The sequence below is a fragment of the Lipophrys pholis genome (assembly GCF_963383615.2).
Source record: "Lipophrys pholis genome assembly, chromosome: 17".
Lineage (NCBI taxonomy): Eukaryota > Metazoa > Chordata > Actinopteri > Blenniiformes > Blenniidae > Lipophrys > Lipophrys pholis.
This window is the reverse complement of record NC_137643.1, coordinates 4,965,215-4,992,531: the sequence shown is the minus strand read 5'-3', so window position 1 is coordinate 4,992,531 and position 27,317 is coordinate 4,965,215. Positions and strand designations below refer to the sequence as shown.

Genomic DNA, 27,317 nt, shown 5'->3' with positions numbered 1-27,317 from the left:
TTTCTGATGACTACTTTCACCTCAGGTAAACATTTACTTGGATCAGACTGAAAGGAAAAATGACAGCGTAGACGTGAAAACTCCCTTTAGACTCTTGGAAACGTTCCAAGGTACAGCAGAAAGAGTACAGAATAATTGTATACATATATTTTACAAGGCAGGTGCTTGGCTTGCATGTATGCTTATTAAAAATAGAGGCGCATACATACCATTCAATTATTAACCATTCAATCGTTATGAAATCAGGATTCCAATATAAAAAAGTGTATTCTTCATTGAATAAAATGACTTTGCTTTCATTTTGCAGGTTGCCACTTTACTTGGAGGTTGTATATTTAGATCACAGTAAAATGTTCGTTCATAGTAAAAACTGAACTGGTGTGGAATGTTTTCTTCTTTAAATATGTTTTTTTTATATTTTTCAACGATGACAATTTGAATTTCTATTAACAGACAAAATTGATTTTTATCGGCACATACACGGATAAACCTCATGGTGGTGTTCATGTGTAGAAATACCTCAAAAATAGCTGTGAAACAGATACACTTCCTAGAGTATGTGGTTATAGTGAGAAGAAAAAGTGGAACCAGTGCAGGTTCTTGGTTGAACTGAGGCTTTTAAAACGAATATGAGAACCTAAACGTGACAAACGTGTTGTGGCTGTTCAGTCTGCATGCGTAAACATGTTTTCATCACAACAACATGCTCAACTAAAACACATAGACAAACTTGTGTCATATTTCTCAGTCTTTAGTGGATAATGACCTTAATCCTCACTTTCGCATTTGACTCATGAACACGACCAGAACGGTATGCACCAGTTTGTGTATGAATGAAAAATAAACATAGAAACAAAAATGGCAAACTTTGCCTGAAGCCGTCATGAATTAAGCAACATTCCATGATGATTACGTTCCAATTCAACCTTTTACACCATCAGTGTCCGTGTTCGGAGTGACCGCATTGACCCGAGGGGGCAGAAAAATGAGGAAGTGAGCACACACCCTAACATTCCTTTAAAGTTATAAAGAAAAATGAAGACGGAAGCAAAAATCCATGAATCATAAAGCGTGAAATAGCTCAGCTACTGTAGGGGTGATAATTTAGATCAAAATAAACTGAACTGAATGTGGGTGAACCTTGGTGATATACCTATTCTCACAATGTATTGAGTCATTTAATTAACATACTTACATTTATACTGGTAGAATTCAAAGATGGTTGACTTTCCTCAACTCTTACTTTGTGGCCCCGTGGGTTTTTTCTTTGTTTGTTTGTTTGTTTTTGTTTTTTTAGGCAGATTAAGTTTACCTACTGTATATCTACTAGTTTTGACATTTTATCTGGTCAAACACTGTTCTTTAAATATAATTGTTTTTTCATTAATCATTCTTTCCACTTGTGTAAAATTCATTTGTTTTGTTGGCTGTAATCGGATTATATGGTAATAATGTGCAGTTGTTGCTTACATGTGGAAGATTCTATGGTTCAAATCTAAATGTTCTTCCTCCCTAAATAGTGGCTGATGAACCAGTTGGTTGTTTAGTTTTTTTTTTGAGTACACAATTTTAACAAATCTTTATTTATCTACAGAGGAGTGAGTGTATTTCATCACAGCTCTGACACAGTTTTGATTTTATGTATTTACTTTCTATTCCTGGATTCTAATTTGTCGCCACAGAAGATTCTGCTTGACTGAATCACCAGCGATACCGTGTAAAATAATGAAACCGAAAATGAGACTTCAGAAAACATTCATTATATCTTACTTTCAAAATAAGTGTTTCCTGGGAAAAATAAGAGGATGAGACTGAGACTGTGTTCAACACAGAGAACCATGTTTCCCTTGTATATTCCCGGGTGGGTTGGTCAAGCTTTTTGCTGTGATAATACAAGGTCAACGGCCTCATCTGGAAAAAAAAAAAAAAAGAAGCTGATTGGCTGATGAGGATGAAATTAATAACTTTGAAGTCTAATATAAAAAAAAGTAATTAAAAGAAAACAAACAACAAACATCTGCGCTGTGTGTTTGGTTGTGTGAGAGTAAGAAAATGGATGTAGCTGTGTTAGAAAAGGAGAAGCGGTTTTGCAGAAAGGAAGACAGAGCCCGACACATGACAGAAAGAGAGAGAGGAAGTGTGTGATAGAGAGAGGAGGGACACTGACCAACATGACTCTTCATAAAGCAGCTTGAAGTAACAGAACCACAGTGGAACAAGAGAGGATACACGTTCACGTTCACTTCTGACCACTGAGACTGAAGCCGACCGCCTGAACGCTCCGATATCAGCTATAAACAGTAAGAGTCCCTTTTTACAAGACAGGTGTTTGTTTGTTTGTTTGTTTGTTTGTTTGTTTGTTTGTTTGTTTGTTTGTTTGTTTGTTTGTTTGTTTGTTTGTTTGTTTGAACATTCCTGATTTTGCAATAAAAACAAATAAACTGTTGTCTTTTTTTTTCTTTATTCTTCTTCTTCTTCTTCTTCTTCTTCTTCTTCTTCTTCTTCTTCTTCTTCTTCTTCTTCTTCTTCTTCTTCTTCTTCTTCTTCTTCTTCTTATTGTTGTTGTTGTTATTATGCATAGGAAATCAGAGAGCAAATGCAATACAGAGATTGTCTCCTGATGTTTTAAACAATGTGACAACCATAAAGAGAAAAAAAAAAGTTTTGCGTGTTGGAAACGTCTCTTTGTTCTTATTCATCCTGCAATTTAGTGTGAAACTGTTTTTATTCACCACAACAGAAAGTGAGAAAAATTCTGAAGTTTCAAGACAAAGACGTGAAATATGATTGGAATAGAAGGAAACTCTACAAAAACAAATATGAAGCAACTGCAGGAAGATTGTGCATGAACCACAGTGTTGTACAATAATATAAACATTATGCGTTGACTCCAGGATTGTGAACCGGCTCCAGCACGGTGCGTTAGAAAGCTCCAGGCAGCAACACCACCAGGATCCTGGTCTACTGAAGCTTCACACCTTTCTGATTGAACAGGCGTCGTTAGCACTGTGGGGTAATAGCGAGATTGTCATGGCTTTGAGCGGAGGCCTGGATTTCTAAGTGCATGCTGGGGTTTTCCTCCAGATACTCTGGCTTCCTCCTCCCGCTGCCTAAAAACATGTCTGAGGTTAACTGTTAACAGAAAACAAATATTTGTGGAACTGGGTTGAGGAAACACTGCCACACAGATTTTCCCTGAAGGAAAGGTTTTGTTATTGGACATAGAAGAAGTGACACAGTGAGGTGGATTTGACTCACAAGACAATGTGACCCACTATTTATTCACCACCTCGATCATCAACGCAAGAGAGGCCAATGATTTGATGAGAACTTCTAGAAAGCACAAGTCTATCTTGACCAATGAGTGTGGTTTGAAATGGATAAACTAACTCAACAAGCAAAGTTTATGTTTATTTTCTGTCAAAAGTACATCTTACAATATTGTTAAAAGATTCTTTTCATGAGATATTTCACAAACGTCGGGTGTCTGCCTGATGAGAGGTTTAGTAGGAATAATTTCATGACTCAAACAACTGAAATAGTGAAGTGAAAGTCTGAAACTTTTTAAAAGTGATCTGTTTACTTTCCATCTACATTCAGCCCATGAAGTTCAAGCAGTGGCAGGATTGTTCTCTCAGACTGACTGTCTGCGTTGCCAATAGAGGCAGGAAACCTTTGTTTGAGTGATTTCTTTGTTCCACCACTGACTGAATCTACATATTTAAATCATTTTTTTTAAATAAGTAGTTGACACATACAATCAATAAACGTGGAATAATTCAGTTTTATTAAGTATATCGTTAAACATTTATGGCGTAAGTTACCATATAAAGTCATTGCAATTACTTAATTTTATATATATTTTTTAATACATAATAATAATAATTCAATGTCATTTTTGGTCAGACTTACAATTTCCAACAGATTTTTTACGACATATTTATAATTTATTGTTTTCTTTTAATACTTAAAAAAAACACCCGAGTGTTGAAATTTTCCATTTTTCAACTCATTTTAGTGAGCGCCCAATAAAGGGTTAAGTTTACTTGGTGGCTTGACTTGGTTTTCTGGGGAAAGTGTAACTAACTAACTAGTTTCTGCCAGGTTAAATAAAGATGTAATCCTGTTGCTACCTCAGGTCACCTTTTGTGGTCCAACTCTGACGCTCTAATGATGTTTTAGTCCGATCAGTGGTGTTGATTACAAGCATTTAAGTCCCTGTGGTTTCAATGTGAAACTGTACTCATCACAACGCAGCCTAATATCTGATGTGGTCGTTGCAGAGACGGTCATACGGAGGAAACACGATGCACCTTATGTTTTCTTAAGAGATGGAGATCGTGTATCAAGCACATTAGACAGGAGAGATTTTAACTGCTCCCATTTCATTCAGTAAAACCCATGAGAATGTTGAGAACAACCACAATACTAATATTAATCATCATTATCACAATGATCATCATGATCGTCATAACTAATCGAGCTATTTGTGTGTTTCAGACTTTAAAGAACGATCTTTGTGTTTTATTATTTTTAGTCCTACCTGAAGGACTGAATAGTTTGTCCATGTTGGACTTAGGTATTCTTCGCCCTAACATTTTGTTTTGTAATATGCATATCATATCATATTGCAAGACATGACATTAGTATCGTCTCAGACACTGGGACTCATCAACATTATCCATGTTATAAACTGTCCTAAAACCTATTTCCCTGCCATCATGCTAAGATCAGGGCTTGAATAGAGTTTCTTTATTTTTTATGAGAAGTTATAATTTATTTATTTTTCTGAATCAAATAAGAGAAAAGGGGAATAGAATAAATATGCCAAACAGTGACAGTGTTTGGTTTACCAAAAAGCAAAACTCAACTGTTTCTTGTCTGGGTATTGAATTAAAGAAAACAGGAAGGAAACAGCATGTGTGGAGCTACTGATGGCGTTTTGTGGATGGTATTTTTAGCACACAAGACAATGTAGTATTCTCATGAAGTTTACTGAACGTAAACTGAGAATAAAACAAGAAGTGACGGGCGAAAATGCAGTTTTGTGTTTGATGGCGAAACATTTCAGCATTTCAGATACCACAACATGTGAGTTTGATTAATCAATCAATAATGAATCACAATCAATCAACCAATTCTAAGGATAATTGGTGAAGCTGCCTCATATGTGTTCATTGATTCTTTAAAATTAGACAAATGCCCTTCATGTTTTAGGTACAATAACGAACCATAAATGTTAAAATTGCGATTATGAAATGTGAATTTTATCGTCATCTCAATTTTACTTTTAGGAAAAGGAAATCCGTGTTTCTGTTTGAAGTTAACTTAAAGGAAAGTAGTCAAAGTGCTATTAAATCCTTAAAACAGATCATTTTACCACTCAGGGAAAATGGAATTTGAAGTACATTCAAATCCTCTTGTGTGTGTTTTTTTTTCTAGTCGCAATGTTTCCCCACACCCCCGTGCCTACACAAACACTCCGGTCCTCCGAAGATGACCAGGCAACCATTGTGGACATCGATGCCATCATGGACAACGTCAGCATCGTCCTCTACACGCTGACCGTCGTGATCGGCATCACCGGAAACTCCATCGTGATCTGGGTGGCCGGATTCAAACTTAAGGTGGTTAATCGTGACTCTTTTACTTCTTTCTTTAAAAAAGGGTCAGAAAAAAAATTTGGTTCTAATGAATTATCAGCACAACAGCAGTAGTTTGTGTTTTTAACAGTTTTTAACTGATGAGATGCGTAAAATCAGCTCATGCATGTAAATGAGCTCATGCAGCTTTTTACTGCAAGTCCTTTTTTTTTTTTTACTTCCCTGAATAAAAAGTGCTCCGAGCTCTCGAACTAGGATTATAGAAACGTCACTTCCTTTTCAGGACAGAAATAGCAACTGTAATCATTTACACATTTTCAGTGATTGACCAACATTCATCTTTCTTTCCTTCACTTTCCTCCTCTTGCCCCGTTCCACCATTTCATTTGTGGTCCTCAGCCGAAGGTCACCAATGTGTGGCTGGTGAATCTGGCCATAGCCGACCTGATCTTCTGCTTCACGCGAGTCTTCTCCCTCACCAAGAAGCTCTTCTTCGACCACTGGCCCTTTGGCGTCTTCCTCTGCAAGTTCAACGGCTTCTTCAAATACGCCAACATGTTCTGCTCGGTCTTCCTGCTGGCCGTCATCAGTCTGGACCGAGTGCTCTGCGTCTGGCAGCCGGTCTTCACCAAGCGCCGGCGCACCGTGCGGGCCGCGAGGGTGGTGGCCTTCTGCATCTGGGCCACCGCGGTCCTGCTGAGCACGCCTTATTACATCTCCCGGCAAGTCTACATGGGGAAGAACAACCTGAGCAAGTGCTCTGTGGATAAGAAGGAGGTGGCAGAGGGAAGCAATGGCACAAAAATAGCAATTTACACCATCCGCTTCGTCTGTGGCTTCATGCTGCCCTTCTTGGTCATTCTCATCTGCTACATCCTGGCCGGCATCGGCATCCGCCGCACGCGTCTCTCCAGGAAATCTCGTCCTCTGCGCATATTAGTGTCCCTCGTCGTGGCGTTTTTCCTGTGCTGGGGGCCTTACCACTGCCTCCTACTGGTGAAGATGGTGGACAGTAAGAACAAGGTGGTGAAAATCTGGCACCCCGTGGCGACGGGCGTGGCCTATTTCAACAGCTGCGTGAACCCTCTGCTGTACTTCTGCATGGGCCTGAATGTGGGGGGGCGGTTCAGGCAGAGCCTCACGGGCGTGTACAAGAGAGCTCTGGCCGAGGACATGGACGGACCAACGACTCAGTCCAACGATCGCTCTTTAGAAGACAGCACCGGGTCCAGGAACAGCACCGACGTGGTGGAAGGTCGCCGTCAGACCGCTGTGGATGTAGCTAAAGTTTAAGTTTCTGCTCATCATTGGACACAGGAGTTGTCGGAGTACCACGCTGTGTTTGAAGCCGACTTCAAATAAACACGGCATCCTCGACCCTTCATCTTAATATGAAGAACAGAGTGTGAGATCGGGTTTCACCGGGAATTCAGTTTTGAAGGAAAATATTACAAATCGAAATTTTCAACCAAACAAGCCAAGAAGCTTGTTTTGTTATATACATTATGTGATTATGGTTATGCTACAGTATTTGCTCCTAATTGTAAATAGTAAAAAGGGATTCAACTGTTGCTTTTAGGCGTCTCTTCCCTGCATATGTTTTTTATTTGAGGAGCCACTTATTTCTACAGCACCAATGAACTTAACATGCAGTATGCTGCATGTAGAATGAAACTGCTGAATGCATTTAGATCTGAGTCAGTCTCAAATTATATTACAAGTCCCAATGTTCTTGGGGGGGGGGGGGGGGGGGGTTGAGCTCAGTCATAGCAATTAAAGAAAACGTGAGTTTCCCCCATTATTTCAAAAATTATTGGAGATAAGGCGCAGTGGATGTAGAGAAGCTTAAGTTCCCTCAAGTCTCACTGGTGATAATCACATTCTCTCTTCTACCATCAACAAAGCATACAGCTGTTCCTGGAAACTCATCCAAAGCGTGCAGAAAGTTTTTGCTGAATATTTATCGAGTTTGTTGGCATCGCAGACGTTACCGCCATTCAATATAATTATATTTTTCCGAAAGCCAATTCGTATGCAGTTATGTATATTTTAATTTCAGGCATTGAATACGCCCACTGTTGGCCGTAGCAATACTCACATGGTATCTTCTAACGCTGACAGACCTCGGGGAGATACCGGTGTTTCCGTAAACTCACCCTAAGTATGCAGAAGGTTTTTTTCTAAATTAGTACGGACATTTTTAGCATTCTAGAGACATTAACTTCATTCAATGTGTTGTATAATCTCTTCTATTGGATACGCCCACGGTTTTCAGTGGTTTGACCTTTTCCTCCCCCAACATGCCACACAGGTCACAAGCTGAATGCCACATTTCTGAAGCACTCAATGATGATTCATTCAAATATGTACTTAATTAATTTCTGCCTAACTCGTGCACACAGACACGTAGGGATTTCTTACCTAATGAGGATCACGTGGCACCATTTTTTTTTCATTTTGGCAGTTTGGCTATCGATAAAGATTAATAATTGTCAAAGATATTTATTAATCATGTTATTGAAAATGTAATCTGATCTGTATCAGATACCACGGGAGCGCCACCCGTTTAACAGAAAATGATAAGCAATTCAGTTACATCAGTCACATAAGATATACTAAACAACGAATTAATGCAGGGATGTACATTTATACTTTGTAAACTGAATTCACACACAATACATTTTTTGTATTGTATATTGTAACCAAAATATACCATTCATTCATATATCAATTATATAAGTTTTCAAAATATTTATAGTGCTTTTTGCCAAACAGTATAAATTGTGTTCATGTACCTCAATAGATTTTACATTTTACTCGCCTAAACTCACGGACAGATGATCTCAAGAACAACAGGAAACAGAATTAAGATTAACATTTTCCTGCCACCTTTTTGAGTTGGTTTTTTTGGTTCCTTTTTCAGGCATGTGGATAAAGTCAGAGGCAAAAAGTGGAACTATGAACTGTGTAAGTCTGTAAGAATGAGTTGAAGGGCAAAGGGAAGTGAGACTATTAAAAGGAAGGTCAGTAATGACTCCTGTCCCGTGTGTCAAGGCCTCACTGGCTGAACTAAAACCACATAGAGCCAAGGCTTTTCAGATAACTTGTTATGTAATTCTGGTTTGTCTCATTGTCTTGTGCACATTTAGGCAGAGACTTTTATGATATGATGGATGAATGGCAACAATAAAACCGAACCTTAGCAACGAGGTCATAAAACACAGCTGTGCAGAATGAACACACACCCATTAGGATGAGCACAGCGAGCTTGTGTATCTTCAACTTTGTGTTATTTTGGGTTGAAAACAGCTGTGCTGTGCTTGCTTTTCAGTTTACTTAACCCTCACTAGGCTCAGAAGGTTGTAATTGTTGATTTTAAAGTCATTAGTCTTTTTAAGTTTTATGCTCCGAGTCCTGCTGCAGCTGAGACAAACAGTGTAGTGTTAAGAGGGATGAACAGCTTGTCCGAATTCACTGTAAATCTCTGTAACATATCCAAAGCAAAAATATATGTATGACTTTGTAAATGTGGACATATGGATGTCCAGAAAACTGTACTGTGAAAATAAAAGATTTTGAAATAATTAATAGTGCAAAGTCCAGGTGTGATTGGTGTGTAATGTGAACACTGCATGCACCAAACCGACAAACAAACAAACGCTGCAGTTTGATTGAAGTTCATTATATATTCCTGCAATATGTGACAGGCTTCAAATCCCAGGTTGTTCATTCTTTGTTGTAAACAGTGTTCCAACATGTACTCCATTGTTGTGGAAGTTTTGTTGCAGAATATCCTCGACTAAGACTGTGGCATAGCGTGTATCAGGGCCTTTTTTTGTTTTCTGAAACAAATAGAATTTTCCTGAATGAATATGTATTTGAGAATAACTCTAAAATCTCACTGAAATTCACACCTATGAGCAATTCGGAGTCAGCAGTTCGCCTGAGTCGAGTACAAAACTGTGCAGGCTTGAAAAATACATCTAAAATGTTGGTGAAGTGTTGCAGCGTGAGAAAAGTCTGTGAACTGCACAAGGCTGGTTGCTTTTCTTGAAGCCATGCAGAGTATGTCACACAAAGACGTCATCTCAGTGGGAAAATAAAACTGCAACTAGGCAACCAGATAATGTCAATTTTTAATCAAGTCTTTTATGATTGTGGGGTTATTGAAGTTGTACATACTACACAGAGCATTAAAAAAAAAAAAAAGAAGAAGAAAAAGAAATCCCTCAAATTTATTCAAAAATATTATTTCCAAAATAAAATTGCACATGTTATACAATATGAATAAACAAGTTAAATATTCTGTATAAAAAAAATTATATATATATTATGTAACCATGTCACAGTGAACCCTGAGGGAGAAAATCTTGAATTACTTTAATTGTGTGTGTGTGTGTGTGTGTGTGTGTGTGTGTGTGTGTGTGTGTGTGTGTGTGTGTGTGTGTGTGTGTGTGTGTGTGTGTGTGTGTGTGTGTGTGTGTGTGTGTGTGTGTGTGTGCGTGCGCACGCACTTCGCATTAATGGTAGTACAAAAAACACTTTTCAACGGAAAATACATCTGAATGAAATCTATAAATACTGAGCTTAAGCTTCATGTGAGTAGATTGATTACTGAGCTATATTTTCCCCAAATAATATTGCACACACTCATAATCTTTGGAGTCACAGATCGTGCGTAGCCTTCACAGCACGTTGTTCATTTGGTAGATTTTTGTGTTCACACCATCGTCCCCGGCTCGAAGCCTTCTTGGTGCTGGTGGATGATCGATGAGTCCTCCTCACTGTCTTCTTCATCGTCAGCCTGCCATGAGATAGAGGTAATTAGAATTGTTGGTATGATTCAAGCAAATCTGCTACCACACCCAGAGCGGAGCGTCGAGACAAAAGTTTCCAGATTTTTGTTTTGTTTTGTTTGCTGTTGCTTTTGTTTTGTTCATCAGGAATGTGGTGACACAAGGTGCAGTACGATTAAGCCCTGCCACCATTGCGTTGCCAAAATGATATGAGTACATGTTGTACATTGAAGACACATAATTTATTTGATCAACCTTTCATAGAACAATGACCTTTTAATGCTTGAATACTTTCTGTTTGATGAATGTTTTTAGTTAGAGGCAGAAGTCCATCATCAGAGCATGCAGTCAACTAAGGTGACAATTCTTACTCATCCATATTTACTATTCATACAATAATTAGACTTTCCCCTTTTAAAGTAGTAATCGTTGTACTTTTTTTCATTGAGACGCTCTATCTGCAATTAATGTTCAATTTACAGAAGAATTATGTCAGATGTGGACTTGTCAATAATAAAATTCAATAAAATGTTCCGGTATCTCCATGATTACAAACATGCAGGAAGATTTCTAAATAAAAGTATAATCTGGAGAGCAAATGTGGAGAAAATGTTATTGGAGAAAGGGAGACGTGAACGTGGCTCCTGATGTTATTACTGAAGTGAAAAATCTGTAGCTTCTTGGCACATGATTTAACATTTATTCAGATAATAAAAAATATAAAAACACAACTTAAAATCAGAAAATCATGTACAATATAAAGTATTCAAATAGAATGGGAATAATATAAGACTATGTACAATTTTTGAGGGTGATTTTTGTCATTTTGATTTAATTCTATTATAAAATTGGAATAGAGCTTTGCATGTTTACATTGATTTTAAAATACATTTTTACTCATAATTTTGTCAGTGCCTTATAAAGAGATACTTGATGTCTCTACTGCATCCTTAAGTATGATTTTCAGCGACTTAAACGTCTACGGATGACTCGCTGATGACCTGCTTCAGGCCACAGTCGGCTGGGATCAGCTCCTGATCCCTGAAGCTGAGTAAAGCGCCGTAGGAGCTCAAACCTTTACCTGCGTGGTGTGTTGCGTCTGTTTTCCAGAAATAGACTCCGTGCCCAGGTAGGCGATATAATGGACCAGAGTTAATATTCTGTGGAGAAAACGGGACGTCACAATACAATTAGGAGGAAACGTGAGAAGATGACCTTTACACGCTGTGCTGCAGAAGTACTTCCTCTCAAGCGTTACCTGTGGTACAGCATGGTGACGAACTGAATGAGCACCAGCAAGGCAAAGGCAAAAATGAACATGAAGCCCACTGGTTCGATGGAAATGTACTCTCCGGTGAACTGCAAGTTGATGTCCAGCTTTGGCACTTGGATGAAGATGAAGTCCATCAGCTGCAGGATGAAGGTTATCAAGAGCCAGAAGGCGTTGCAGATGAAGTAGGTGAAGCAAATCTGAAAAAGATAAGGAAAGTTAAAAAAAAATAGATGTTTTCACATTTGACATTGTGTCATTCATTGAGAAGCTACCTTGTTTCTCAGGCTCTTCAGTTCTTCAGTCATGATCTGCTGTTTCTTTTTATCCACAGGCAGTGGCTCCAGGTACTGAGCTATGAGCTCTGTGAAGAACTGCTTCTCATCCTGAACAATAAACAGCACGGGGAGGACAGCATGAGCATAAACGTGCTTCTGCCACTCACAAACATTGTGTCCGATGTCCATCTCAAAGTCACACAAACATATGCACCAAAAACTGGAATATCTCAACATATTGCCAAACAAATTTAACACAACTGAACAGTATTCCCTGCTAAAAACCGAGATGCAAATATATTTATCTACAGCACATTTATGTCTTATGTCCAGTTTTTCTCTCACCTTGAACTTTATATTTACCAATATGAATGTTCATTTTTTTTTTTAATCATCATGTATGCCATATATTGTATATACATGTATTAGGGAAATAACATCAATTTCAATAACTTCACAGAAGGACCAACACTGTTGGAAATTATGTTTTTCAATACACTCACATCAATTCATCTTTTCTGTTTTTAATTATTCTTTATGTAACATCAAATGTTGTTTCAATAATAAAAAAAAATACTGTATGTATAACTCAAGTGACATCATCAACATAGCAAAACAGGCAAATACACGGATCAGAACTTTCATCATAGTTTTGACTGAGCAATTAAAATAATTTTTTCAAATAAAAGCAAGTGATAACCTCTCTAGACGTCATATCAAACATTATATTCTCCCATTAAAAACTTACATTTATGTTAACATCTTTGAACGGAAATTAAGTAAATAATTTTTTTTAAATAATGTCAATAGAAGGGAAATCCAGTGAGCATGACAGATACACACCGGATTGAGGGTATCCTCCTGCAGGCGCATGTTTCCTGACAAACTTTGAAGCTGAGTCACCCAACCTGGAGGAGAAAATAAGCCAAAGACAAGATTTAGGAAATCTTAACAGCTGTAGAGTTTTTGTGGTGGTATTTGTCGGAGTGGTACTTACATTGGTTGGGACAATCGAAAACAGGCGCTGCTGGCCTGAAGCACATCAAGACATTCAAGATAAGAGTTACAAACATGGCTGAACGTTATCTAACAAGTTCAAACTCTTCTAATACGTCTTTTGTCTTGTCTGATTTTTCTCACGTCATTATTCATGATCACTCAATAAATATAACTTTAATTGCAGTTTGTCTGCTTTCCCACATCAGATCTCACCTCTGCACCGTCACAGGCATCTTCACTTCATCAACCACTGTGTTCTGCCCTTGACTACCCTCAGGTTCTTCATCCTCGCTGACGGTGGGCTCATCTATGCTTCCTCTCCGACACGCGTTTCTACAGCAGTTGGTCGATGAACAGAACTGTGCAAGTGTGCTTTTGGCTACAAAGAAAAGATAAAATAGATCAATTCAAATGTAAAATGTAAGATTTTACCGACCGGTAACTCCTTAAGTTCCCGACTGCACCATTTGTTGCTGGAGTGCTTATCAGCTGCAGGAGTGACTGTTAATCAGTAGCTCTCGTCTCACCACCAAAAACATAGGTTGTTATCATTTTCCAAAAAACTGAATAATGGCAATGAGTTAATGTGCCAGATCAACATACGTTTCCCTTTTTGAAAATCACTCTGCGGGGGAGCAGCAGCGACGGCAGCTTCTGGAGCAGGCGCAGTCTCCCTGGTGCCCCACGACACATTGTCCATGTTGACCATGGAGTAAATAGCAAGCAGCAGGTAGGCGCTGGGGATGCAGATGATGTAAATCAAGCCATAGAGGACCAGAGAAGCCTCTTGAGGATGCAGGAGTGCAGTGACAAAGTAAAAACAGGCAAGAGTAATGATGAACAAGCTGCTGGGGTTCAAGATGGTTTGGTCGTCTATCATGAGGCCTGGTGGGGGTTGAAGAAGACAAAATGGAGAATCAGAAACCAGATATGTTCCAGTTGTAACAAATCATGTTGAAGCTCAATGTCCTTTAGGAAATACCTATCATCACAAGTGCCGCTATCAACATGACAATGGCGTATATGGCGCTCATGACGGCTGCAATGAGAATCTGAGTGTCTGATTTGAGTTTGAAGCTGACACCGAGGAAGATGGCAGGAGGAATCACGGCCAATATCATAGCCCAGTTGGGATGGATGTCGAACAGCACAGTCAAACACCCTGAAAGACGGAAGGAAACAAATAATTCTTACAAAGTCCTTGGTGGTTACTGCAGCCGCAACGAATTCACAGCTGCATCGAGTTACTTTGAATGAAAGCTATTGATTATTCCCCCTGAGCATTATGAAGGTTAAAAATAAGCCTGACCTGTGATCATGAGGACGACAGTGGAGGGAGACAGCACGGAAGTCGCCAGGGTGAGGAGCTGGTAAACCATGTAGAGTTTGGACATGGACTCGTTCCTTTTGGTGAGCATGGTGCTGGAGCCCAGCAAGTCTGCGATGTTGGCCATAGTTGAAGGACCCCATCGGCGTCGCTGAGGGTTGAGCCATGAATTTAGGTCAAATACAATGCTTAAGGGATCCATCCGTGTCTTAGATCTAACCAGGTCTAGATAATGGAGAATATGAGAGTGAGGAGGGCTGCAGCCTGTCCTGGGTTGACCCTCAGCAGTCCTCTAGATGTCAAATACATTCAGACCACCCGCATACCAAGATCACCGACCAACATCCCCAGCTAAACTACAACTGAAATCATTGTTGAAAGTTATTGAATGAGCACATTTGATAAACATAACCTACAGAAAGCAGATCTGTACGACTGCAGATCAAATACATATATGGAACACAAAGTGCTCTGAACACACCGTAATAGATTACCTTGATGAAAATGACCTGAAGCACTCAGTCATTGCATATTATTCAACCGTTCCACAGACAAGGATTGTGAAATATATCAAGGTGAGGTCAATTCAGTACAGAAGCCATTTCAGCCCCTGACTCTTTACGGACCTCATCAAAAGTCTTTATATCGACCAGCTTCTAGTGAAGCTCTCATGGTACAATACATCCCCCTTTAATTAGTTGAATAACATTAGATGCTTTTTTTATTTAACTTTTTAAGTATCCAGACACATTTATATGAGAAAGATGTTATTGTATCTAATGTATACAATACAGTACAATCAAGTAAAAAATTCAACAGTGTGTTTTTTTAATTATTATGTATCAACTATTTTACACTCAAAGAACAAAATCAAATCTTCTTCCTTCAATAGAAAATCAATACGACGATTTCCAAATAATTGTGGATCACAAACAATACTGATAATAGAGATAATATAATAAGAAAAGAAAAAAATCAGTAGTCTTTGTAGAAATAAAATGCCATCTCTGAAAAGAACCAAACCTGACAAGTGACAAGTTAAAAGCTGGTTTCCATTCAGAGTGTGTTGTCCAAACGATTATATTTAATCATGTCATGTTGGCGACATGAGTTGCACAAAGGAATGTATTGTTGGGCATGTGCTCAACTACAAGACAACGGCCAGAATGAAATGGCAATTACCTGGTTATAAAACTCTTTAAACTCTTCGGGGGTGTTGGTGTAAGCGTCAGAGGCAGCGTTGTACTCCACCCTCCAGCCCTGCTTCAGCAGCAGAGTGCACAGCCACCGGTCCTCACCTGAAATAAAAACCACAAAGAAATCTTTATGAAAAAACAACTTTAGTGGTATTATCTGAAAAGCTTGTGTGTGTGACTGTCATTCGTTTAAAGCCGTTTCAAGTGCTTCGCTGTAAAGGTACACCCACAATTACCTGGAAGATCAGAAGAACAGAGTCTTAGAAGGAAAATACATCGGAATGTTGTCAAACTGGAAACAAATAAGGACGTTTCTAAATTAGTAAATGTCAAAGTGACATACAGCATATGGTTTAACAACATTTTGTCGCTACTTTATTTCATAAACTGCACTAGATTCATTAAAATCTTCCCTATCCACCATATTACACCAAACACTGATTAACCCAAATATCAGTTTTTTCTCACGATTATCACAGATAAATCTGCAGGGTTTTTTGTTTGTTTTTTTGTGATACCTTGATCGTACTGGATGTGGTGCTGAGGCTCTGTGGCTTTGACGGTGTATTTCTTCATCACGTTGTCGTCCATCAGTGCCGCTCCTCTGAACAGGCTGAAACATCCTGGGCTGCAAAGCACGCAGCCAATCACATGCTCCGCTGTTTTGTGCAGCCAGTGGCCCACCGCATACTCAAACTTCTGGTACCAAACCAAGGGGCCTGAGGAAGAAACAAGTGAAGCTCAATATTAAAGAAACAAGAACAAGAAAGATCGAATAAGAAGAAAGATCTGCACATAGTCGGGACTATTCTTTTTTATAAATCCTTCACATTAAAATAAAAACATATCCAGGCTACAAATCCATTATTATTCTTTTTTTTGTATTTTTCTCCTTAACCAGTAGAAACAGCTGAAAGGGGCCTCCTGACCTGATCCGGTGGGATGAATCCTACCGCAGGCAGCTCCAACCTTTGGATACAGTTTCAGCCGGTCGACTAGTAACATGACAGCAGCCGGCTGGAAGTCTGTGTCCCCGTCTAAAGCCAGGATGTAGGTGTTGTGTATCTCTTTCTGCAGAAACAGACGTGGTTTCTGTTGTTAGTCATGTTTGTTTGTTTGTTTGTTTGTCATCTTGACTGAGAAGGCGCTTTCATACCTCAAAGTCTTTTTTCAGCTCGGAGCTTTCTCCACCTTTCCACCACTCTTGGTAATACTTGGTTCCGACTTTCCATCCGAGGAGGTAGTACAAGTACATGACCTGAGAAATATAAAACGACAACAAATTCCACTTTAAGTAACACGAGGTGCGCTTATTACCATAGTTGCAGAGGTTCTGATTGAATTTGACCTTGTTTTTCTCTGTTTATGATGGCAGGTAATTACAATTTTTTTTAAATCCAATATTATGTGACAGTAGACGATGTAAATTATAGGAGCGTGAATACATAAATTGCGCTTTTCAAGCAAAAAATTGTATTTTCATTTACAGAATAATTAACTACTGTTGCATTAGTTTCCTACCTGGGACCATCTCTTTTTGTGGCGGATGAGTTTTTTGTCCTTGAAGTGTACGGTCAGGCTGTTCCCTTTTGGCATGGTCACCACCAAACGGCCTCCATACGGAGTCGTCACAATCTTCTGAACAGGAACCTGCTGCTGCTTTTGGAAGAGGCTTTTGTCGATGTTTATAAAGATACTGCCAACGAAATGAAAGAAACGTTTTTTCATCTTAATATAAAGTGATAATATGCACCAATAAGAACCTTTTGACAGAATGACAGATTTTACCTGTACACCTCCTTGATGATTTCTACAAGCATCTCTGCATATTCATTGACGTGCCGCCCGCGACTCCCAGGAACATCGTTGAAGGCATCATCGAAGTAGACGTGACCTTCAAAATTCACATCATTTTTTCCTTCTTCCTGCTTTGGCCTGAACTTGTCCAGTCTGTGGGAGGGACACGGGAAATGTGAAGCATTGGGATGATGTCAAATACGAAATTCTAAATGAGAATTTAGATTCAGTTAGAAGACAAAATAGAAGAGGCTGTTTGTAACATATGAAGTACAGTGAGGAAGAATGTCACCATAGTCATATATTTGTAATAAAAAAAAAAATATATATTTAAATGTCCTTTAGTACAAAAATTAATAATTCCTTTGACTTGAGTGGAGGTACAGTGATAAAAACTCTTTGGGGGGTAGAGCTCAATAAATCAATTAACTCCTAAAAATGAATCTTAAAAAAGCTTTGTACTTACCTAAATATTGAAACAATTATATTTGACATCTCATCGTAAGTTTCATGCCACATCGTTGCACAAAGGTAGACTGTCACAGGGTCGAGAGGTCTAAATCTGAAAATGATCAACACTTCATGACAAAAAGCACAAAATCCTGCTAATGCTACCTGCTTGTTAAAATGTTCCTGCCCAATAGTTATGATTACAAACCGGCTTGAAATTGTGACTTCAGTTAAAGCAATCTTGACCACCACACCCTCAAACACAAACGACTAACCGCTTTTGTCTTCTAGATGTCTGAATGTCGAATCGAGTGTTCAGCAGCAGTGATTGCTCGATAAATCCTCCCTCGTAAAACCGTCTGATGAACAGGTTCTGGGTCCTCTGGATGCGATACAGACTCAGGTACCACAGGTGGACAGTGGCCAGCACTAAACCGAGCCACCACGACACGGCAGAACCTGAGGACAGATAAATTCACACAGTTAATGAATATGCCATCTACATGTTCTTAAACTGTGGTGATTAACAGTTTTAGGAGATATCAACACGATGATGTAATATAAATGACATGAATCTTCACAAATGTTCTTTTCCTCTTTTATATGCATCTGAAATTCATACATGGTGAGATGGCATTTGTCTCATCTTCCAAAGGAAAGCATTTGGACTTTCTTTAAACCACCACAACTTTTAAGGAAGGATGGTAGCTTGAGTCTGGTTTTAACCCCTTACCAAGGCATTCCTTCTCCACCTGTCTATTTCTGAAAGCCAAGCCATTCTGTTTGGGAAATACCTCTGACTTCAGTCTTGAAGCACAAGACACAAGCAGTAAACATATGCAATCGATCGATTCTGTGTGCAAAGTACCTGTGAGCAGGCCGATGTCAGTTGTCCTGGACATGTCGAGGAAGCACAGCGTGTGCGTGACATCCAGAACCAGGTCGGGAAACACGCTGCCAGCCAGGCTCCGGTTCCTTCCATCAACAACTGTGCTGCAGTAGCTTGTGAAATTGACGCTTTCAGTCCCGTTGAAGTTTATTCTGTAGTCTTGATAGTAAACGATAACGGGGATGACGAGCAGAGCCACGACAGCCAGAGAGGCGAGGTACAGAGGTAGTATGAAGCAGGATCGTAGGGCATGCATCTTGCACGCTAATATTGAAAAACAGTAGCAAAGCAGTGAAGAGATCAGCTGCACACCAATGATGATGGCTATGATTCTGGTCTCACGGCTTGGGATGTTGGTCACTACGTCCCAGTCCATCCCGGCCAGAGGCACGTACGCGCCGAGGACACAAGCGGTCACTACAATCCTGCACAGGCTGGAGAGGATGTGCAGGATGTTCTGGCCTCTCCTCGTGTCTATGTACAACTCTCTAAGGAACATGGAGCTGCTGCTTCCACCGATCAGTCTCAAGTAAATTTCCCACCAGTTCAACGCCACCAAACAGGACGCACCGACAGCCAGACCCACGGAAATTAACATTTGGGTGTTTGTGGGATCTTTGATGGTGTATAGGACCACAAACAGAACATGACCAAGCAAAATGAGGATGAAAGCAGTGATGGACGGCACCAAGAAACGGTTTCTTTCCCTGGCATAGCACTGAGAGGACACCTGTAGGAGCGCCGACACAGCAGCTACACTGTTTAGTATTGTGATATTGGTCACAATGTCCAAGTGCGGCATTGCCACGATTGTGAGGATCGCTGTGCCCCCAGACACCAGAACGTCAAAGAACAAGACCTGTAGAAGAAGCAGAGGGAGAGAACATTTGGTGACACAATGAAGCAAAAGTCCTTTTGAGATACTTGAGTGAGAAGAGAGCAGAACCAGTCCAAGTCCTCACCAAGGCCACACTTTTTAAGGACGGCAGTTTTGCGGATTTGTAAAATGACTTCCAGAAACTCTGCAGGAAGAGAAGGACACTGGGAGCGATGATGGAGCAGCCAATACACAACAGGCTGACGGGTTTCTGCTCATCAAGGAGGATGTTGGTGCCTTCATTGGACAGGGTGATGAGGAGGAGGAAGGATGTCTGGAGAACAGAACAAGACTAGAATTATATGACTGTATGTAGAGCAGCCAATGCAAGGCCGGCGGTTGTGTTACATTTGAAAACCCACCTTGCTACATAGTGCCAGTCCGAACACCAACAGGGCGATCGCACACTGAGAGATGGATTTGAGTAGTTTGATTAACTTCCAGGGCGTCTGTTGATCTTCAATTACTGGTAACTCTTGGCATGTGTCCCACAATCCCCTGAGAACACACCACAGACACACAACGTCACAAATTACTTTGAGATTTGGCCTTGAGATACTCAAATGATACTTGAGGTTTACACAAAGGTGCGTTTTAATTTTGATTTATTCAAAGTACAACTCCTCCTTCTGGATAGAAATTTCTGTAAAACAAAAAGAAATTCAGATACTCATTGTTTTAAAATATCTCTTCTACAAACAATCCTATAAACATATCTTGATATATACAATTCAGATGTGAAAGAAAAAATAGAAATACTGTATTTTCATGAGGCTTTATTCATGTTTTGTAATCATTCAAGCTGCGCAGATGTAAAAGCCAAAGCTTTCTTTCACTTTCAATTCTCCAAACTAATCCAGTCAGTCAATTTAAATACAAGTCCTTTGAAAAACAATGAAAACCAGACAATAAAATAAGAAATTAACCCTAATCTACATGTTATAAAACAGTGTTTGGTGACATGTTGTACATTGCCTAATTCTCACTGAGTCCTGAAATTATGATGTTAACAAGGTTACTCAGCAATTACTCAATACATGAGAAACTTATTTCAAGTACTTTATTACTCAAGCTTTAGTGGGGCATGCATTCTCTTCACCTTCACTTGAGTGATATTATGCTACAGTAACCTGAGTAAATCTTTTAATGTCTGTTTTCTCATGTTGTATAAACATTTGTGGACCTTATCAATATCATACAGCTGAACGTTTTAGACTTAAAACAGCCATTTCGTACCTGAACTATTGCAGGCACTCCTGAAGCGTCATTGAGGAAATATACACTGGATTACACAAATTATTGCATGAGTTTGAAAATCTTTAATCGTAAACAGAACATAATTGTCATTTGTTTCAATAGTCTGCCAGAACATAAAGAAAACTACCCCAAATGCCCGAAAGAGATGTCTTAACCAAAAGAAATTTATATGAATCAATATCAGGCAAACCACATTAAAATGCTTTTAATTGACTTGAATTTAAATAGAACCATAACTGAAACCGCATTATTCCTTTTCAATAGTCCTCACAGACTCAACCTTAACCACGATGTTGTATTGGCATTTAGAATGCTGTACAGATACAAAGCGCCTGACCCCAGCACCAATCCCAGACTGTGGGATGGTGTCCGACACTATCTACTCATAAAAGTGGCGACAAGTAAATTTGTAAAATAAAATATCTACTCACTCAGAGAGATCGCTGCCTTTATCCATGTTTCACATGGAAAGTTGCCCTGTGACTGGCTGCTCCTCTTTGGCATCAAGGCAGATAAGATTCATGACAACAAAAGGGAACTCACGAAACCTGTCATTAGAGAATTACACACCCTAAATACACCCTACATTGCGTGTCTTTGTTCACATAGTTGCTTTTCCTGACCACACGTATTTAATAATTTCACAAATAAGAATTTTTTAATTCATTGATCTGGTTCAAAACAATTCAAATATCATACAAAGCAAAGAATAACTTATTACTGGGTAATGTGAAAGTGAAAGAGTGAGTGGTTATGATTTCAGAATTAAGCTAAATTACAAGATGCATAAAGTGGGCACAACTGTGAAAGGTCTCTGTGTTACCATCTGTGGAGTAAAGCTGTGGAATAAATTAGAAATGGAGATAAAACAAATATCAAATGTAACTCAGTTTGAAAAAAGATACAAAGGACTAATTCTTGAGAGGTACAATAGTTCATCAAATGTACCAGAGTCTATAATAAGCATCTGTGCAACTGTTGGTGTTACATTCAACTGGAAGGGGCTTTTGTCTCTGGGTGGTGTTGAATAATTATTCATGTGTCTCGAGAAGCACTAACACATATTATGTATGAAAACTATACCAGAGCAATGTACTGAACTCATAAAGGTTTTTTTAAAAATTGGAACGCAAACGTGGGCGATTATAACCGTGTCAGCTAAAAGGTGCTGGACGAAGCCCAAAATAAACCAGACAGGGCCAAACGAAAACACCCTTAGTGTCAACAAGAGAATGAATTTATGACGGGAGGGGTCTCAAAACATGCCCGAGTGAAATACGGTTATTTCTGCACTAATGCTGAAATGGCAAAAAGAGATATGGGCGGCACCTGATGTGCACGGGGGACCCCCCCTTCGATGAAAATGGGAAGTACATGTTTGGAAGGAGGAACATCTGCAGTGTATATAAAGACCAAGCCCAAGCAAGTTATTTTTGTGTTCGATCGTGCCTAGCGAAGTGTCTGATCGTTGGCATCTGTCTGGGGACTGATCTGAGCACCGGGTTTTAGCAATAAAACTCTATTTTTGCATCCTGCTCCGCTCTCCCTGTCTGTTTTGTACGAGTAGACTAGCTGAGTACCAGTATAGTTACAACCATTAGTGTTACTGTGTTCGATTGGTCTTCCACCCACGCATCTGGCCCAGGACAGCGTTCCACCAAGAAGACCACGACAGTGGTTGACAGGGACAGGGGGGACAGGGACAGAGTGTCTGAGGGGTAGGAGTAAATACGTTTTTACTTCTTCCTACTCCTTTTCGTTCATACAAATGCAGATCAAGTGGATTATGTTATTTCTTTGTTTTTTTTTCCTTTGTTCCTTTTTCTATTTGTACGTTCGAAATAAAGAATCATTCATTCATTCGTTCATCCCTGTCGCAGCAGCAGGAGCACTCGAGGCCGATATTTGTATATATATATATATATATATATATATATAACTGTAAAATTACAATAATACACTTTGGCAAGTATAGTTGATTGTGGGTTTAAATTGGTGAGCATGATTTTTCTTTCGTATCTGGTTTGAGATTTGATTGTTCTTTAGGATCCATAAGATTTTATTTGTTTGTTTGTTTGTTTGTTTGTTTGTTTGTTTGTTTGTTTGTTTGTTTGTTTGTTTGTGTTGTAAACAGACCGAACAGAGACAAATATAGGTGGTCTTCAGACATTTTAAGTATTTAAATTAAAATGTGTAACATATCTTGTTGTCATAGCATTACTTTTGTTGTCCTAGGTTAGGTTTGGTTCGTACTTTGTTTATAAACCGCCACACTTTTCTTCTTCTTGCTGTTCTTGATTATTTTCTTCTGAATATCACTTCAGTACACAAAAAGAGTTTCAACATACTTTGGAATTTAAAATGCCACCTTAGTTTCAGTGACGTGTAAAATGTTACTGAAACTTACTCATCATTATAGTAATGGACTTTTTCGACTTGGTTTCCTGTTATAAGTGGAAAAACTGCTGCATCGTCATGACATCTGTATTTGCAATGAGGATGCATAAAAGCATTGTCATGCCAATCTGTGTTTGCCAAGACTGACTCAGCTATCATCTTCACGTAGATAAAATGTCTCTGAGTTCTTAGCGTGTCACGCCCTCGCTTGAAACGAGATAATCTTGATGAGTGACTGACAAATGACAATTATTACCTTTCACAGTAAAATAACAAAACGGCTGTTTAAATAATCAAAAGTCAGAGAATGTCCTCTCGGTCATTGAGGTTGTGAAACAATATTTGCGGAAAATTGTACAACTGATCACCATGTTATCCAGTTCCCTTAAAGAAGTCTATATATCCTAGTTTGAGTTTCTCATTTGTCATTATTTTCTACCTTCCAAAGTTTTCTTACATTTAAAAGACCTCACTCTAAAAACAATACGTGAAAATGCGAGAAGACACATTAAATAACTACTTTAACAACCTCAATTCAAAAAAGGTTGGGATGATATGTATGAAGCATATTTATCTTTTAACTTTGTGCCAGAAACTTATCTTTAAAAAGTTGGGTCAGGGGCAAGAAGACCTGCAACAATAAACTAACAGTGCAGATATCGGACGTCTCGACTAGCATTTATAACCAGTTGGTTAACAGCAAGTCAGAAATAGCGCCGTGATAAATAGTTCTTCTGCTCATGCGCGAGTAACAAACATGGCTGCCTCCACAGCGGCGTTCCTCCCAGTCCGTTTTCAAGTTTTGTCGTCCGTATCAGTAGTTATATCATTTAGACTCACCCCTGATAGCATCCGATCTGTCATCTCTCCATACGAATGTATGGGTTCTCTCGGTTTTGTTCACGTTTATAGCGTATTGTTCTTTGCACACATGTATGTGTGGTTACGTTCCAAAAACAAGCAACAGCGCCCACTTGTGGCCCGGCATACTGATTACGTCGTTATCGGTGTGTCTGCTTCTGCAGTGTAAACGCAACACTTTTTTATTCAACGTACAAGGTGTTGTCGCTTGGAACGTTGTCGTGTAAACGGGGCCTTCGGGTCACGGAGGCTGGAACCAATCCCACCTGCTGTGGGTGAAAGCAAGATCCAGCTTTTATAGCATTTCAAATATCTCTGCGTGAGGGTTCAACGTAGGAGGTCACAATTGGATTCAGTTTATCTTTTGGGCTCTAATGAATTCAGAACCTGTGGATGGCATCAGGAACACTTCAAGAATCAATTGGCTTTTATCACATGCACAGCAAAATCCACAAAGACAAGCATCAGCTTGTATCAACACACAAGTCCAGAAACACCATTGTATTCTCAGGACCGAAACCCATCAGAGCTGATCTCAGGAAAAGTTAAATCAACATTTAAAATCATTGTGAGCAACCACGGACTGGTTGTGTTGCAGATTATACGCTAGGGAGACGTTCCAGCTGGTTTTACACTCTGATTGTATGGGGTTGCGTTAAATACACTGAATACTAAAATATAGTGAGGGGTTATAGAACATGTTCTTTCATCCAGGAAAAGCCTTTATTTTTCAGCAAGACAGCACTTAAGATAATATTGTCTGTACTGCTCTATCAAGCTTGAAGTGGCGCCAGAGTGGATCGTAAGTGACTCTTCGCAAAGGTAGAGAACGCCTCGGACAGGTCAGCTGTGAAAACAACACAAATTCACTCCTGCTGTGAATTCATCTTTTTAAATCTTTTTAGATCTTTTTAAAGGGATCTTGGGTGACCTGAACGGCACCTCCAAATGAAGTGCATTATCATTACTATGATTAAATGGCAGAGACTTCAGGTTCAGACCAGACTGGCTGGTTATCCTGTCAGCACATACCTTTGTAAGCAGGGAATTTTAACTGTCCTCATGAGATTGTCCCAAAGGCTTTTTTGTCGTGGCGGCTTCAAAGCATCACATGTGATCTGACAACAGTTAATCTTGCTGATGGCCGCCCATGAAACACGCACGCTATTATTAAAAAGACAACGCTAAAGAAGTTCTTTCATCGCCTTCATGTCAGAGCCTCGTCAACATGGCAATGTTGATGAGCAGACTTAGAGCAAACAGAGGAGATCATCCCGGTATCTCAGTTTAGGCCAACTTAGTTCATTAACGCCATGAAACATGTTTTTGCATTTATCTTTTATTTTTTCATTTTAAAATATTGTAAAACTTACAGGTCCAAGTTTTCCTGGTTAGAATTGGATACCCTGTTTTATGTTATATTGTTTTAACGCAAATGTATTTGGATTTCCATCCACAAACAATAATGAACAAATTCCAACTTTGGTTAAAGTGATAGACTATGTACAGTCTCCTGTAATGTCACAAATACATTTTGACACTTTGAATGGATAAGGAGACAGAAAACACAAGTCTTCAGGGACAGCAGTTATTCTATTTTTTTTATAGTAACACCAGCAACAAAACAATTAGTATAACAGCATACTTCTTTATAAAGTGTACACCATCAGCGCTCAAACATGGTAAATTCTAGAATATCACGGAAAAAATAAAGTTGCCTCCCATCAAGCAGAAACTAATTGCATGCGAGGAAATTCACTCTCTTCATCCGGGGGAAACTCCTACCTTAAGAAAGCATGGCGAATAGATAATTGCTGAAAGCTAATTGAACATCGTTGTCCTGCGACAGCACCACTCCTTAAAGGTGAAATTCTGTCATGTCAATACCTACCACAAACATTGTTAAACACACACGCCTACACACTCATATATGCGGTCATATTTTGCTTTTGTCTGTCCAGAGATTAGTGCAACTGCAAAATTTTAAGTTGTGTTTTCGGTCAGGACAATTATGTTCCTTCTGTTTCCTTCATTTGTATTGTATGTGTTGCCACATATTTACGGTGATTATGGCACATTGTGCGGTAACAAGGACACCACTGATACATGTTATATACCTCGCAGGTTTTCAATGGCCAGCTCTACACAGTGACACTTGACCATAATGCCGGTACTTAGATATATGCACAAATTGTTATGTGAGCAACACACTTTGTGTGTAGTTTGATTTCCACATTCATTCTCTGATTTGTGAGTATGCAATGTACATGTCTACAAAATCCTATGAATGTTTCTGTCTTCACCTCCACCTCAGATAGAGTCTAAACTGGATTTTGTTGCTCTTCTGATACAAGATTCCTCAGTGACGCTGGTTTTCTTTACTCTCAACCAAAAGTGAAAGGCTCATATTGAGTTTTTTCTCCGAATTGTGACTTAAATCTCTGCTTCTCTTGGTCCTGAGATAGCCTTTTTGTAGGCCACTGTCAGTGGTCAACATCAAGCTTCCAGACAAGATTAACCGGAGGCTGGGCAAAAGGCTTTTTGAGTCATCACAAATGCAGTTGTTTCACATTCAGAAGAACAGAAGTTGGATTACTTATGTCAACGTTGGGCATCTTATTGTACTTGCTGCACCACAAATCAGAAGCAAATTCTTGTGTCGTGTGAGCGAGCTGAAACTGACAGTGGAAGCTTATGATGGCTTACACAGGCATTAACACTCGCCATAATTCTGAAATTTTAGGTTAAAATATCTTGAGGGAGAGTTGCACATCATTCATGCTTTGACATTTCTCTCTCGCTCTCTTTTTGTTTTTAGAATTCTTTGGTTTGGTGTTTGGTAAACTTATCTTTTTTTCCCCTCTTGATATCAATCTTTATTGCGTCCTGTATTGATATGTGTTCCTCCAAAGCAATTTGTGCTAATTTAAACTGAATGAAATATATTGGTTGTTTTTTTTATAATTAAAAAAAAACAACAACATGAAAATCCGATTGTGTCTGTGTAGTTTGCCTTATGGTTAAAAGAATATGGTTGTTTTAAACACTATATTGTAAGAGTGGTTGATTATTTGCTGCCACCATATCTTTTATCACCGTATATTTTCATATATTTTATATATTTTATTTTATTTTATATATTTTTTTATATATATCCATTTATTTTTATAAAATCTCTGCTTTTCTTGATCTAGAGATAGCCTTTTGTCCGTATATTTTCTTTCATTTGCAGACATTCTCATCTCTATTGAGCCCCAAGTCTGATCACACTCTTGCCTTAAAGAACAAAAACCACCACAGTTTCCCACAACTGAGCGCCG

General features: G+C 39.1%; 2 protein-coding genes across 2 annotated transcripts; one reads left to right on the top strand and one right to left on the bottom strand.

The window, feature by feature from the left end:
- The first annotated feature begins 2,189 nt into the window (after window positions 1-2,189).
- LOC308122866 (fMet-Leu-Phe receptor-like) lies at window positions 2,190-9,181 on the top strand. The gene is made up of 3 exons (XM_080485002.1): window positions 2,190-2,300; window positions 5,443-5,627; window positions 6,003-9,181. Exons 2-3 carry the CDS (start codon window positions 5,448-5,450, stop codon window positions 6,894-6,896), a joined length of 1,074 nt encoding a protein of 357 aa, XP_080341128.1. The 5' UTR covers window positions 2,190-2,300; window positions 5,443-5,447; the 3' UTR covers window positions 6,897-9,181.
- Window positions 9,182-9,988: 807 nt separating this feature from the next.
- On the bottom strand, window positions 9,989-21,244 carry LOC308123116 (chitin synthase chs-2-like). Its single transcript, XM_080485399.1, has 22 exons — window positions 21,171-21,244; window positions 19,845-19,980; window positions 19,568-19,756; window positions 18,585-19,464; window positions 17,992-18,175; window positions 17,733-17,828; window positions 17,258-17,419; window positions 16,991-17,165; window positions 16,626-16,727; window positions 16,399-16,540; window positions 15,988-16,188; window positions 15,456-15,571; window positions 14,256-14,424; window positions 13,929-14,108; window positions 13,550-13,831; window positions 13,160-13,325; window positions 12,945-12,979; window positions 12,791-12,855; window positions 11,945-12,055; window positions 11,658-11,869; window positions 11,481-11,559; window positions 9,989-10,407 (listed from the first exon to the last, which is right to left on the bottom strand). Exons 1-22 carry the CDS (start codon window positions 21,194-21,196, stop codon window positions 10,324-10,326), a joined length of 3,792 nt encoding a protein of 1,263 aa, XP_080341525.1. The 5' UTR covers window positions 21,197-21,244; the 3' UTR covers window positions 9,989-10,323.
- Window positions 21,245-27,317: the final 6,073 nt, after the last annotated feature.

Excerpts from the sequence above, each read along its gene's own strand:
- LOC308122866 (XM_080485002.1), top strand. The coding sequence starts at position 5,448 with ATGTTTCCCCACACCCCCGTGCCTACACAAACACTCCGGTCCTCCGAA. Across the intron at positions 5,628-6,002 it reads TGGCCGGATTCAAACTTAAG|CCGAAGGTCACCAATGTGTG; the intron begins GTGGTTAATCGT and ends TGTGGTCCTCAG.
- LOC308123116 (XM_080485399.1), bottom strand. The coding sequence starts at position 21,196 with ATGGATAAAGGCAGCGATCTCTCTGA. Across the intron at positions 17,829-17,991 it reads ACATCTAGAAGACAAAAGCG|ATTTAGACCTCTCGACCCTG; the intron begins GTTAGTCGTTTG and ends GATCATTTTCAG. Across the intron at positions 17,420-17,732 it reads ATAATTGTTTCAATATTTAG|ACTGGACAAGTTCAGGCCAA; the intron begins GTAAGTACAAAG and ends TCCCTCCCACAG.